Source organism: Hemiscyllium ocellatum, chromosome 24, assembly GCF_020745735.1.
Source record: "Hemiscyllium ocellatum isolate sHemOce1 chromosome 24, sHemOce1.pat.X.cur, whole genome shotgun sequence".
Classification (NCBI taxonomy): domain Eukaryota; kingdom Metazoa; phylum Chordata; class Chondrichthyes; order Orectolobiformes; family Hemiscylliidae; genus Hemiscyllium; species Hemiscyllium ocellatum.
In genome coordinates, this window is record NC_083424.1 from 24551750 (window position 1) to 24565174 (window position 13425).

Consider the following 13425-nt stretch of genomic DNA (forward strand, 5'->3'; position numbering starts at 1 on the left):
CTTTTTGAGTTATTTGAGTTATCTGTCTGCATGGGTTAGAGGATTTGAGCTATAGGGAGAGGCGGAATAGGCTGGGGCTGTTTTCCCTGGAACGTCAGAACCTGAGGGGTGACCTTATAGATGTTTACAAAAATGAGGGGCATGGATAGGATACACCCTGGGGTGGGGGAGTCCTGAACTAGAGGGCATAGGTTTAGGGTGAGAAGGGAAAGATATAAAAGAGACCTATGGGGCAACTTTTTCACGTAGAGGGTGGTATGTGTATGGAATGAGCTGCCAGAGGAAGTGGTGGAGGCTGGTACAATTGCAACATTTAAAGGCATCTGGATGGGTATATGAATAAGAAGGGTTTAGAGCGATATGGGCCGAATGCTGACAGGTGGGACTAGATTAGGTTGGGACATCTGGTCGGCATGGACAGGTTGGACTGACGTTTTCGTGCTGTACATCACGAATTTATGACTCTAGGGTGTTCGTTTAACCAGGATGGTTAGGTTTGTTGAGCCCTGGGCCCTGGAGGGGGGACTCCTGAGTGAATACGGGTATAGATTAGAGTGGTGTTCAAAAAGCACAGTAGGTCAGCAGATCCAAGGAGCAGGAAAATCGACGTTTCGGGCAAAAGCCCTTCATCAGGAATAGAGGCAGGATGTCTGCAGAGTGGAGAGATAAATGAGAGGGGGTTGTGGGTTGGGGAGAAAGTAGCACAAAGTACAATAGGTGAATGGGGGTGGGGATGGTGGTGATAGTTCAGAGAGAAGGGTGGGGGAAGATAGCAAAGAGTACAATGGGTGAATGGGGGTGGGGGTGAAGGTGATAGATCAGAGAGGAGGGTGGAGTGGATTGGTGGAAAAGAAGATAGACAGGTAGGACAAGTGAATACGGGTATATATACAACACTCCCATTTTCTTTTGTTTGGGAACTTTGCGCCAAGCAGTGTTATTTTATGTTCATGTGGGTTCTTTTGTTGTTTTTTTGTTTTATTAGTCACTTATTTATTTATTGGTGTTGTTTTGCATAGTGTTTGGTTTTGTTTGTATTATAGAGTAGGTTAGTAGTCAGTAGACAGTAGTTTTTTTATTATACTGGTCTTTGTTACATTTTCAATAATTTTACCTTTTTTAAGCAAAAAAAACTTTTGTTTTAACTTTACAAAAATGTAATGTTTTCCATTTGTTCAGTTGGGTTCTGCTAGACCTGATAAAACATGGCAAAAAACACGTTGCTTTTCTCTCTATACCATCTTGTGCCATTTGCTCCAATACGGAAGATACTTGATCCATTGGATGTCAGAATGACACATCTAGTTGGGTCTTTGCTGTGCTTTTAATGACAAGGTCTGGACTGTAATACTAATGAGAACGGGTGAGTTTTCTTCATACCAATGAACATTTGTTCCATATTATAAATTGTTGTAACTTGAATTTCACAGCGGAAGCTGAAGATGACAAGATCCAAATTTTTTTTTTTAAAATGTAGTTTTTAGGGATTAGGGATCACCAATAATATTATAAGCTGCAGACAAGCCTAAATAACTTGGCTACAAAATCAAAATAAAAGATAACATGACATAACAGCAATGTATATTCAGCTGTCCTTCTTTACTTCATAAGCTTAAATCTGAGATTAAATCCCTATTTCTCTTAATGTTAGTTGAAAATTATTGATGTAAGTCTATATGTATATCATTGCTGGTGCATTCAGAAGCATATAATTCTTATATTACTGCATGATGTTAGAAGCAAGTTACATAATACATTGTATTTTTTCCCAAATATGATTAGAATGACTCTGTTTGAAATGGGCACGCAGACCACAGAAATACCACAAATGACCCAATCACCCGCATTGCAAGTTAAACACACATACAGTCATTCTAGAATTTTAAAACACAAGATTGTAAGTTGTTTAGGGTAAATAAACAATGGTGAAATAGATAACACAATCACTCAATTTTCTCATAACTTGACACAAACGGTCAAAGTATTAAATTAACAGAAACCATTTGCATTGACCCAGCTCTGTGAGCATGATAATCAAAGGCAGCATTATAGAACAACTTTTTGAGATCATGCTTTTCCTTGCTTTATCATTAGATTAGATTAGACTTACAGTGTGGAAACAGGCCCTTCGGCCCAACAAGTCCACACCGACCCGCCGAAGCGAAACCCACCCATACCCTTACATTTACCCCTTACCTAACACTACGGGCAATTTAGCATGGCCAATTCACCTGACCCACACATCTTTGGACTGTGGGAGGAAACCGGAGCACCCGGAGGAAACCCACACAGACACGGGGAGAATGTGCAAACTCCACACAGTCAGTCGGCTGAGGTGGGAATTGAACCCAGGTCCCTGGTGCTGTGAGGCAGCAGTGCTAACCACTGTGCCACCGTGCCGCCACTAATGCACTCTTCCAAAGTTTTCCTTCTGGAACTTATATACACCACACTTTAAAAAGTAACAATAGTTTCAACTTCCTTAGGTTAGCCAGAAGGGTAGTCTATATCTTCAGTTTCTCTGTAAAATCAATCTCATGACCATTTCTCTCCTTTGGTTCTTTTCCTGGTGATAACTGGTTTTGAGCCTGGTTCCCAACTCATTCACCAAGCAAGTAGTTTTTCCTATTTAGTTTATGAAAACTCTTAGTGCAGGATATTGAATGCCTTCCTCCAAGAACTCTTTGACCCTTCTCTGTTCTGATTTTCTTTCATCTCTCTTCATGAGAAGAGCGTTCATTTCTTTCGTATTACCTTGGTGAATCTCCTCTGCACCCTTCTTCATGAATTGGACATTCTTTCTGAAGCAACACACCCTGCATGGCATAACATTGGCAAATGGCTGGTGCTCTAATTTTCAAACTTTGTAAGCAAAACAGCTTAGAATGGGAATGTCCTAAAGATTGTCCATAAATTGGACATATTTGTAATAAGCTGCAGCTCAAACGTTTCATTCGTGTATAACTGCTGTTAGCTGAAGCAAAAAATTATATTAGCATCCAAAGGTTATCGTCAAATTGTTGTCTCCCTGATTCAGTGCAGAGTAGGATTAGAGAGGTTTGTCGAATAAATTACTGACTTGAAAACAGCTCATTTGAATGAAGCATGCATTAGATCAAGTCCACATGATCTGTATTGTTGTCATTACAAGGTAAAATATGGCTATGTTTTTGTATTACTGACCTTTCGGGCCCCGGGCTCCGGGCAGGCCTCGCACAGCTGGAGCACCTCGGACTTTACTCGTATCTTCAGAGGCTCCTTTAAGCATCAGGTGTCCATGGTTTGTCACTAGAGAGCTGACTGGCTCTGCGGCTGCCAGTAAAGCCACCTGCAGTGCAAGGACAAAGGGTTCAATGATCCATGCTGGCCTCAGTGAGCACACATGCTTGGAAAGAACTCTATACAGCAGGACATGAAGAGTAAATGCAGAGTTCCTGTCTCGGTACAGAGCATTGTACAGAGTTCCCATCTCAGCACAGAGTTCCCATCTCAGTACAGAGCATTGCAATGAGTTTCCATCTCGATACAAAGTATTGTACTGAATTCCATCTCGGTACAGAGAATTGGACAGAGTTTCCACCTTGCTATAGTGCACTGTACTGAGTTCTCATCTCTGTACAGAGCACTTACAGAGTTCCATCTTGGTACAGAGCGCAGTAGAGTTCACATCTCATTATCGTGCACTCCACAGAGTTCTTGTCTCACTATACAGCACCTACAGCGTTCCCATCTTCATACTGTGTTAAAGCAAGTACAGACCAACAAAGATTTACAAAGATTTGAAGTGAGAACTATTGGGAAAGACTGTGCAGGATGGGGCTTGTTTGTTCTTTCAGAAGAGGACTTCGAGGTGACCTGACACAGATTTTTCAAATCGCAAATGGATTAGACAGGATAGATGTAGAATGCTTCCATTGTGGGAGTATTCAAAAACAACGGGGTGTAAATACATGATAGTTCTAATGAACTCAATAGGGAATCAGGAATATTTGGAATCAGGAATATTTTTTATTATTCAGGTGGTTGGAGTGTTGGACATGCTAGCTAAGAACATAGTTAAGGCAAATCACTGCTTTCAAGTGCAAATAGGAGGGGAACAAGAGATGAGCAAATGGAATGGCATGCCAAAGAGCTGAGTTGAGGGAGATGGAATGGAGTATAAACACTAGCAGAGTAGTTGGGCCAAATGATCACTGGCCATAAGTGAAAACATCCAGGAATTCAATAGGAACTGCACAGATCAATCAGAATCTGTTCAAGTGTACCTTAGCTTCCAGTGTCCCCAAGCGATCAGTCAGCTGGGAAATTTTACTGCAGTTTAAGCAATCTGTAAAACAAAAGCTTTTCAGTCAGAATTGGAAGAGTTCTTTTAAATACAGGAAGCAACAAACGTAGGAACTGGATTATTCTGATTATAAACAATACCAGCTACGCTTTGCTATGTGGTCATGAAGAATACTTTGAGTTACAATTTTATCTTGTTTTAAATTACAGTTGGAAAAGTCATCTCAAAACTGCAAATCTAAGCAAATTTATATTTTCTTTAATTGATCTCTTATCATTATCATTTACAGGGTACACACAAGTGAAGATTGCAAGTAGTTTTCCTATTAAAGAACAAGGATCAATTCATGATCCTAACTTTGCAGTGCCCAGTGAATTGAAGATGCTGACCTCGAGGAAAGGTGCCCACAAAGATCCAAGAACCTTCATGAGTTTTCCACTTTGCCGACTCTCAGTTTGTCACCGAGGCAAGGAGATTTCTTTGTGTCCAGCAATGGAGATGTCACCACGCAGGGTAAACAGCCAATCATACTCAGATACTTTCAGAGACAGGGAACAAGGAAATGAAGACCACTGAATTTTTGACTTCTACTCTTCATTTTCACAGAGATTGAGATTTACTGGGCTATTACAAGGAATTACGACAGAAGTCGTAATATCAGAAAGCTGCAATTTAAAGATGTATTTATTCTGAAAATGTGAATTCTTGTTATTATGGACAAACGTTATCATTTCACAAATATAAAAATGGTTTTTCACACATAAATTATTGCACTAACAGTAAAACAAACAACCTAGCATGCCATTGAAATTCCGGTTCCACCTCATTCAACAAGGTGTGTACTTTTTGTGTGTGTGCAGTGAGACTAAGAGGGTCATAGTGCTAGTTTTCATCAAAAACAGAAAATGCTGGCACTACTCCAGCAGCAGCTGTAGGGAGAGATTTAAAGGGTGGCAGGATAAGTGTGTAATGCTTATCCCAGTCTGATCTCACAGCAAGGACCCTACTTCGGACCCTGCTTGTACTTTGGATTTCCAACATCTGCGATATTTTGATTTTGTTTTAGTTTCTCGTCACTTCAGTAATTCCTACTTTATTGCAATCGAGGGTGAATTCAACAGCACACCCTGTGAGGAAGTTTTGAATTATTGATAGCAATCTCTGGATTTCCACATTTAACTGTGCTGTGCAGACTTTCAAAAGCTGCTGTCAGTCATAAAATTGGCCTGGATTCTCCCAGAGCAATAACAGTGAATCTAGGCAGTTTCACCACAGATTTCCCTGCGAAATCCAAACTAATGTAATGCTTGATTTGTTTTGTACTAATTTAATTCTATTCCATTAAGTATTTTAAACAACTGAACTATTGGGGTAGCTGAGAGTTGTACTAAAGTTCTATTTCAGCTAATAAGTAGGGAAATTAAGTGATTCATTTATTCATGATTTGTACCACAAAAATATGTGAGTGATGTTTTCATAGTAAACGTTTTACACACACATACAACAAAATTGACTCATTTTATGTTCTCTCTAATCAGGCACAGAAAACAGGATCAAATTGCAGCATCTTATCAATCATTGTACAAACAAGCAAACAATTGGCCATGTTTCCCTCCAACAGGAGCCAGCTGAGTGTGGATGAGCCAACAGTTTAATCAAAACAGAGGAAACAGCAGCAAAGCAAGTTCAAGTTCAGTTACGGTAAACAGTTCAGTCAACTTAAAAATGCTGCATTCTCAACACTGATTTAAAGGGCACATTAATGACTTCCTGCAATCTATCAGAGGAAATGTGAGAATGAAAAGATTAAATCATTCTATAGTGCGATTAGGCACTTTGACTGGAAGCACAAGCTTCCTCTGATTTTCACTCTTCCATTCCTTGTGGAATAAAACATGTAAGATTAGCGCTTGAGATGTATTGTAAATCTACAATAGGTTCATAAATACTGGAATGTTATTTCTTTCAGTTATACATCAAATCTGATAATGAATTCCTTCCCATTATTAGAATTTGTAATAAATAGATTTGTTTCCATTAATCATCACTTTAACACATTGCTTCCTGCAGATTACTCCTTGTGCATCTTTCCCTTGGCTAGAGATAGGAAAAGCATGATGAAGGAAAGATACTGGGCCATAGTTCCTTCATGATATTGCACCAATAATTCATCTGGTCATTTGTGAGGAACTAACAAAATAAATAACCATGAAAACTACAACTTCACTACAAACAATCCCTCACTGTTTACTTATCATCTTTCAGATACAGGTATCCATCCCCTCTGCTGGGTTTGGCTAATCTGTGACTCCATCCCCATGCCAAATTGCTGACGATTGTTTCCTTCGGAGTTGATCAAAATATATTCAACCGCAAAGATGGGCAATAGATGTGCACTGAATCCAACACACGTTGTGACGTTGAACACTTATTCCGCTGACTCCGTCTCCAAGCTTACATTTTCCATCAAGACTCCCACCCAAGCTCTGAGGACGCCTTCGCCCACCTCCAACACACCCCATCCACCTGGACACCCCGTGCCATTCTGTTACCCACCCTCGACCTCTTAATTTCCAACAGCCGCCAGGACATTGACTGCATCAACCTGTCCACCCCCTCACCCACTCCAACCTCTCACCCTCACAAAGTGCAGTCCTCTACTCCCTTGGCTGCAACCCCAACCTCACCATCAAACCAGCAGACAAGGGGGGTGCAGTGGTAGTTTGGTGCACTGACCTTTACACCACTGAAGCCAGGCATCAACTTGAAGACACCTCTTCCTACCGCCCCTTCGACCATGACCTCACCTCCCATCACCAAACCACCATCTCCCAGACCGTACACAATCTCATCACTCAGGGGATCTCCCACCCACAGCTTCCAACCTCATAGGTCGGGAACCCCACACCATCCGGTTCTACCTCCTTCCCAAGATTCACAAGTTCGATTACCCTGGCTGACCCATCATCTCAACCTGATCCTGCCCCACCGAATTCATCCCCACATACCTCGATACTGTACTTTCCCCGGTCCAGGATCTCTCCACATACATTCGGGACACCAACCACACCCTCCACCTCCTCCAAGTCTTTCACATCCCTGGCCCCCAATGCCTTATCTTCACCATGGACATCCAGTCCCTTTAAGCCTCCATCCACCATGACTATGGCCTCCAAAAACCTCTGTTTCTTCCTCTCCCGATGTCCTCACCAGTACCCTTCCACTGATACTCTTATTTGTTCGGCTGAACTGGTCCTCACCCTCAATAATTTCTCCTTTGAATTCTCCCACATCCTCCAGATGAAAGGGGTAGCCACGGGCACCTGCATGGGCACCAGCTATGCCTCTTTCTTTGTCAGTTATGAAGAACAGTCTATCTTCCGTAGTTACACCGGCACTACTCCCCACCTTTTCCTGCACTACATTATGATTGCATCAATGTCACCTCGTGCTCCCATGAGGAGGTTGAACATTTCATCAACTTCACCAACACATTCCACCCTGACCTTAAATTTACCTGGACCATCTCTGACCCTCCCTCCCTTTCCTGGACCTCTCCATCTCCATCAACGGTGACCAAGTCAACACGGACATTTTCTATAAACCCACTGACTCCCACCGCTACCTGGACTACACCTCCTGCCACCCTGCCTCCTGTAAAAATGCTATCCCTTAATCCAAATTCCTCTGCTTTTACTCCATTTGCTCCCAGGAGGACTAGCTCCACCACAGAACAAACCAGATGGCTTCCTTCTTTAAAGACCGCAATTTCCCCTTCCATGTGGTTGATGAAGCCCTCTAGTGCATCGCATCCACTTCCTGCACCTCTGCCCTCGAACCCCACCCCTCCAACTGCAACAAGGTCAGAACACCCTTGGTCCTCACCATCCACCCCACCAACCTACGAATACATCGCATCATCCTCTGCCATTTCCACCACGTACAAATGGACCCCACCACCAGAAATATATTTCCCTCCCCACCCCTATCCACTTTCCGTAAAGGCTGTTCCCTATGCGACTCCCTCGTCAGGCTACGCCCCACCCCGCCAACAACCCACCCTCCAGTCCCGTCACCTTCCCCTGCCACCTCCATCCAAGGCCCCAAAGGAGCCTTCCACATCAATCAAGGTTTCACCTGCACTTCCGCATGCTCTCGATGCGGTCTCCTCTACATTGGGGAGACAGGATGCCTACTTGCACAGTGTTTCAGAGAACATCTCCAGGACACCTGCACCAACCAACCCCACTGCCCTGTGGTTGAACACTTCAACTCCCCCTCCTACTCTGCTGAGGACATGCTAGTCCTGAGCCTCCTCCATCGCCAATCCCTTACTACCCGATGCCTGGAGGAGGAACACCTCATCTTCCGTCTTGAGACTCTCCAACCCCATGGCATCAATGTGGATTTCACCAGTTTCCTCAATTCCCCTCCCCCCCACCTTATTCTAGTTCCAACCTTCCAACTCAGCACTGCCCTCATTACCTGTCCATCGTCCTTCCCACCTATCCGTTCCACCCTCCCTTCCCTTCACCCCACCTCCATCCACCTATTGCACTCTCAACTACCTTCTCCCCAGCCCCACCCCCCCTCCCATTTATCTCTTCACCCCCGAGGCTCCCAGCCTCATTCCTGACGAAGGGCTTTGGATCTAAACATCGAATTGCCTGTTCCTTGGATGCTGCCTGACCTGCTGTGCTTTTCTGGCATCACACTCTTGACTCCAGTCTCCAGCATTTGCAGTCCTTACTTTCGTCTAATAGATGCGCAGTTGCCAATATTATCTCCACTCCGAGGACAAATTAAAACAAAGCTCAGTGGCGGGCATAAAATCCAGAAAGAGGAAAAAGTTATCCAGCCTATAAAGCACACTCCATGTGGAATGTGTGATGGACTTATTTGAACTTTAAAAACAGGTTGATCTCCAATGTCAAAAAAACACAGGGATGGCTGCTTGTCCTTCCTCCTTTAAAACAAGATCAGGCAATCTGCCGAATATTTTGGGCTCAGCCCCACATGTATTGTTCCGACTCCCAACTTAAAGATATCAGTTCGCCCAGAATTAACTACTTTTTCTGCAAATTCTTTCCACTTGCCCCGCTACCTTCTTGGAAGAAATACATTTGCGCATTGCTTGTGGCACAAATATTTGCATGCTATTTCTCCAGTCCTATGTTCAGAATTGAGGTTAAATAGTTTGCCTGCTTCAATCTGGAGTCTCACATTCATGATCTTAAGGAGCTGTATCATGTTTTCTCTTCTCTGAGAAAAATGCATGTAGTCGCTGGAGCATTAAAATGTGAAATGCTATGAATCATCTTGTCTTTATTTGTTTGAACCTTTTTGTGTTTAAAGGAAGGAAAGGAAATGTCAAGGGCTATACTCCAGTGGCGGACTCACCATTATCCTGCCTGGTAATGCCAGACCTAGACTTCAGGTGCACACAATACCTAATTTAGCTTCTTCATAATTGACTCACATAGACCAGGGTGTGGTTAAGAATCTAAAATTGACTGGCAATCTGGTAGTTGCTTAATAAACATGTAATCTCAATTAGCAGCTCAACTAAGGACTGATACAATGCGACTAACTTAATAGATTCACTGAGCAACAAATATGCTTGAGTCTAAACAAGTTCATGACCTTTTAATAAACACTGCCTTAATCTGGCTTTGTGTGAGATTCAATTAAAAGGAGAGTTGAGAAGACCTTGGAAAAGTTCAATATACTTAAGTTTAGTTCCTTCCGCAGAATTGATAAAATAGTGAAGTGAAAGTTATCTGGGGCTTTCAGCAGGGAGTCTATTTCAGCTCTGCTTTCTGAAATGGATACTTACTTTCAGAATAAATCATAAGCACTTTGTACTCTTCTGCTATTCCATGGTTTGAAGTATTCAATCTTTTCCAAAGATTCCATTTCTGTGATGACCAAATTCATCCCTCTATGTTTGCCCTGAAATTCCTAGGACACTTTCCAGATGGGAATTTTTAAAAGCTTATTGTTAATTTTTAATTAAAAATATTTCAGATATATACAGTACACAAGAATTTTATAGTTTTTGAAAAATCTTGCTTCACATTTGTATTAAGAACTCTATTCTTCCTTTTCTTTCCTGAAGACAGTGCTGATGTGTGATTCTACACCCACTCATATTTTGCTCAGATGGTCTTTTGGCTGAGTAAGTCTGGACTGTGAGGTTATACAACCATGGGCACCATCCCCAGTTTTTCTTTAGTAGTACACTTGATCTGTTTAAGTGTGCACTCCCTTTGAATTCTTCTGTGCTGCCTGTTGGGGCCTGGTGTGTGACCATGGAGCTCAGAGCAAACATTGACCATCGGCTGGAAGGGGTTTGGATATGTCTTTAGCGATCTGCTATTCTGACCTTTGCAGAGATCAGATATTTTACCCTAAAACAGCAACAGAAATTTGTACCTTTGAGCCTATATACCCACTTAGACACTGCACAGTTGATTTTTGCAGCTAAGCTTTCAGAGTTGCAAATTCCTTCTTTCACTCATTTTTTTCCTGCTGAACATAAACATTTCTTTTGTTCAAGATCTTCATGGACATCAATGGAAAATTTATTTTCAGCCTGCTTTTGGTGGCAGATCTTGGAATCCACTTACGTTTTGATCTCAATCTGTCAGTGTAAATCCAATTTCTGAGTTCTTAATGAAAAGTTGAATTATTGACCTTAATGATCCAACTTGGAGGCAGACTCATGCTGGTACTGGATACGATACATGGGGAAATGTGCCTGTTTAAAACTTGCAACAGAAATGTCATTGTTATCCTATGAACAGCTGCAATTCTCTTCTTCACCTTACTATTTTCAGACAAGGACACAATTTGCCTTCTTGCATTTCTCCCTATTTGCCTCCCCTGCTTTGAAGAGATTGACTCCTTGCTGATGTAGAAGGATTGCCATGTCCCTTATGCTAGTCTTCCAAGTGCTCTTTACATGCAAGTAAAGGAGTTCTGGCAGGTCCCAAAGCCAGCAAGACTCCGATCTTAACTTCACACAACAACCTAAACAGATGCTTGTCCTAAACAAAATCAATTGGTCAGTTTTATTCTTTCATAACAAAAGGCACTGAGTTACTTTAACATCTCAGCCACTGCATCATCCAACTAGATCAAATTGGGCCATAAGTTATAGACTGGGATTTAGTGACAGCAAGGGGAATTATCCCCCCAAACTGGTTAAAGAACTGATGAGAGTCCAGTTTATTGGGTAATTTATTTGTAGATTAGATTGTATACAAGTACTGTTGATTGTTAAGTGTATGCATCTGACTGCTAATAACTGATTTACAAGTCTTTAGACTAATATATCACATTCTATCAAGGTAGTAATAATTGACTACAATTTAAGATGTGTGTCCTTAAAGTTTAATGTATCTCAGTTTGAAACACCTAGAAATCAAAAACAATAACGCGCAGTTAATATGGATTTCAAAGAGGAAAGTCTTGTTTGACCAAGTACAATTAATTCTTTGAAGTGGTAATAAAATGCAGAAGCAAGGGAATTGCAGTTGTTATAAATATATCTAGATTTCCAAAAGGCCTTTGATAAAGTGTCACATAATAGACCAAAGAATAACATCAGAGCAGGTGGAGTCAGGAACAAGTGACAGAATGGATGATTAGCTGACTAAAAAACAAAACACAGAGGGTAGGGGCACAGGCTAGCTGTCCAGAGCACAGAAAGTAGAAAGTTAGTCTCATGATGACCAGTACTAGGACCATTATTATACCCCACAGCCACCTGATGAAGGAGCAGCACTCTGAAAGCTAGTGCTTCCAAATAAACCTATTGGACTATAACCTGATGTTGTGTGTGCTTTTTAACTTTGTCTACCCCAGTCCAACACTGGTACCTCCAAATCATTATTATTCATAATGTATATTATTGATTTAGACTTTGAAATAACAAGCATAATATCTAGTGCTGCAGATCATGTCAAATTGGAAGGGACAATCAACACTCAGGTCAATAACAAATTGCAGAAGCTCATTAATAAAAGTGTTGTATGAACATATAATTGATTAATTGATTTTAAGCTAGATAATTATCAACTATTGCAATCGAATAAAAAATAAGGAGGTAACATATTGCTTGGAAAGGAAGAATCAAAATGGCACAGAGGATGAAAAAGGTTTGAGAGTACAAATACATATATCACTAAAGGTTACATCAAAAGTTAATAAAACTGTGACAAAAGAAAATCAAGCATCAAGATTTATTTTTTGAGAGTTATCAGTGAAAAGTCATGAAGTTATGCTGAATTTGTGACGAACCTTGGTAAGCCCACACTTGCTGAATACTTTGTATAGTCCTGTTCACTACAAAACATGATTTTGAGAACTCAAAGACTTACAATGATAATACCAGAACTGGAAAGCAACACCCATCAGAAACTGAGGGATGAACTAATAAAAATTGGAAAGATTTGAACAAGAGTTGACAAGGTGAGAATTTTCTAGGAGAAAGTGAGGACTGCAGATACTGGAGATCAGAGTTGAAAATGTGTTACTGGAAAAGCGCAGCAGGTCAGGCAGCATCCAAGGAGCAGGAGAATCGACGTTTCGGTCATGAGCCCTTCTTCAGGAATGAGCAGAGTGTGCCAAGCAGACTAAGATAAAAGGTAAGGAGGAGGGACTTGGGGGAGGGGCGTTGGAAATGTGATAGGTGGAAGGAGGTTAAGGTGAGGGTGATAGGCCGGAGTGGGGGTGGGGGTGGAGAGGTCAGGAAGAAGATTGCAGGTTAGGAAGGTGGTGCTGAGTTGGGACTGAGACAAGGTGGGGGGAGGGGAAATGAGGAAACTGGAGCAATATAAGTTCATCCCTTATGGTTGGAGGGTTCCTAGGCGATAGATGAGGCGTTTAGTCGTGGTGAGAATTTTCCACTTATAGGGAAGGGCGAAATAGAGATCATCAATACAAGATTGTCTTCATTAAGAAATCAAGAGGGAATTCAGAAGAACCCTCTTTACTTAAAGAGTGAGAGAACATGGAACTCAATCAGAGGGAATGACTGAGCTAAATAATGTCACAGAACCATGTGACCAGAGTCATTGACCCCCATCATGTTTGCATTAGCTCTCCAATGAACATTATAACTTAGTTCAATTCAC

General features: G+C 41.7%; 1 protein-coding gene across 4 annotated transcripts in view; it reads right to left on the bottom strand.

The window, feature by feature from the left end:
* The window catches only part of emid1 (EMI domain containing 1), a 350684-nt gene that overhangs the window by 133294 nt on the left and 203965 nt on the right, over positions 1 to 13425 (bottom strand). For all 4 annotated transcript variants that reach the window (XM_060843592.1, XM_060843590.1, XM_060843594.1 and 1 more), the window contains exons 5-6: positions 4266 to 4327; positions 3184 to 3328 (exon numbers count right to left, since the gene is read on the bottom strand). In XM_060843592.1, the coding sequence (XP_060699575.1) occupies positions 3184 to 3328; positions 4266 to 4327 (207 nt within the window). The remainder of the gene's footprint in view (positions 1 to 3183; positions 3329 to 4265; positions 4328 to 13425) is intronic.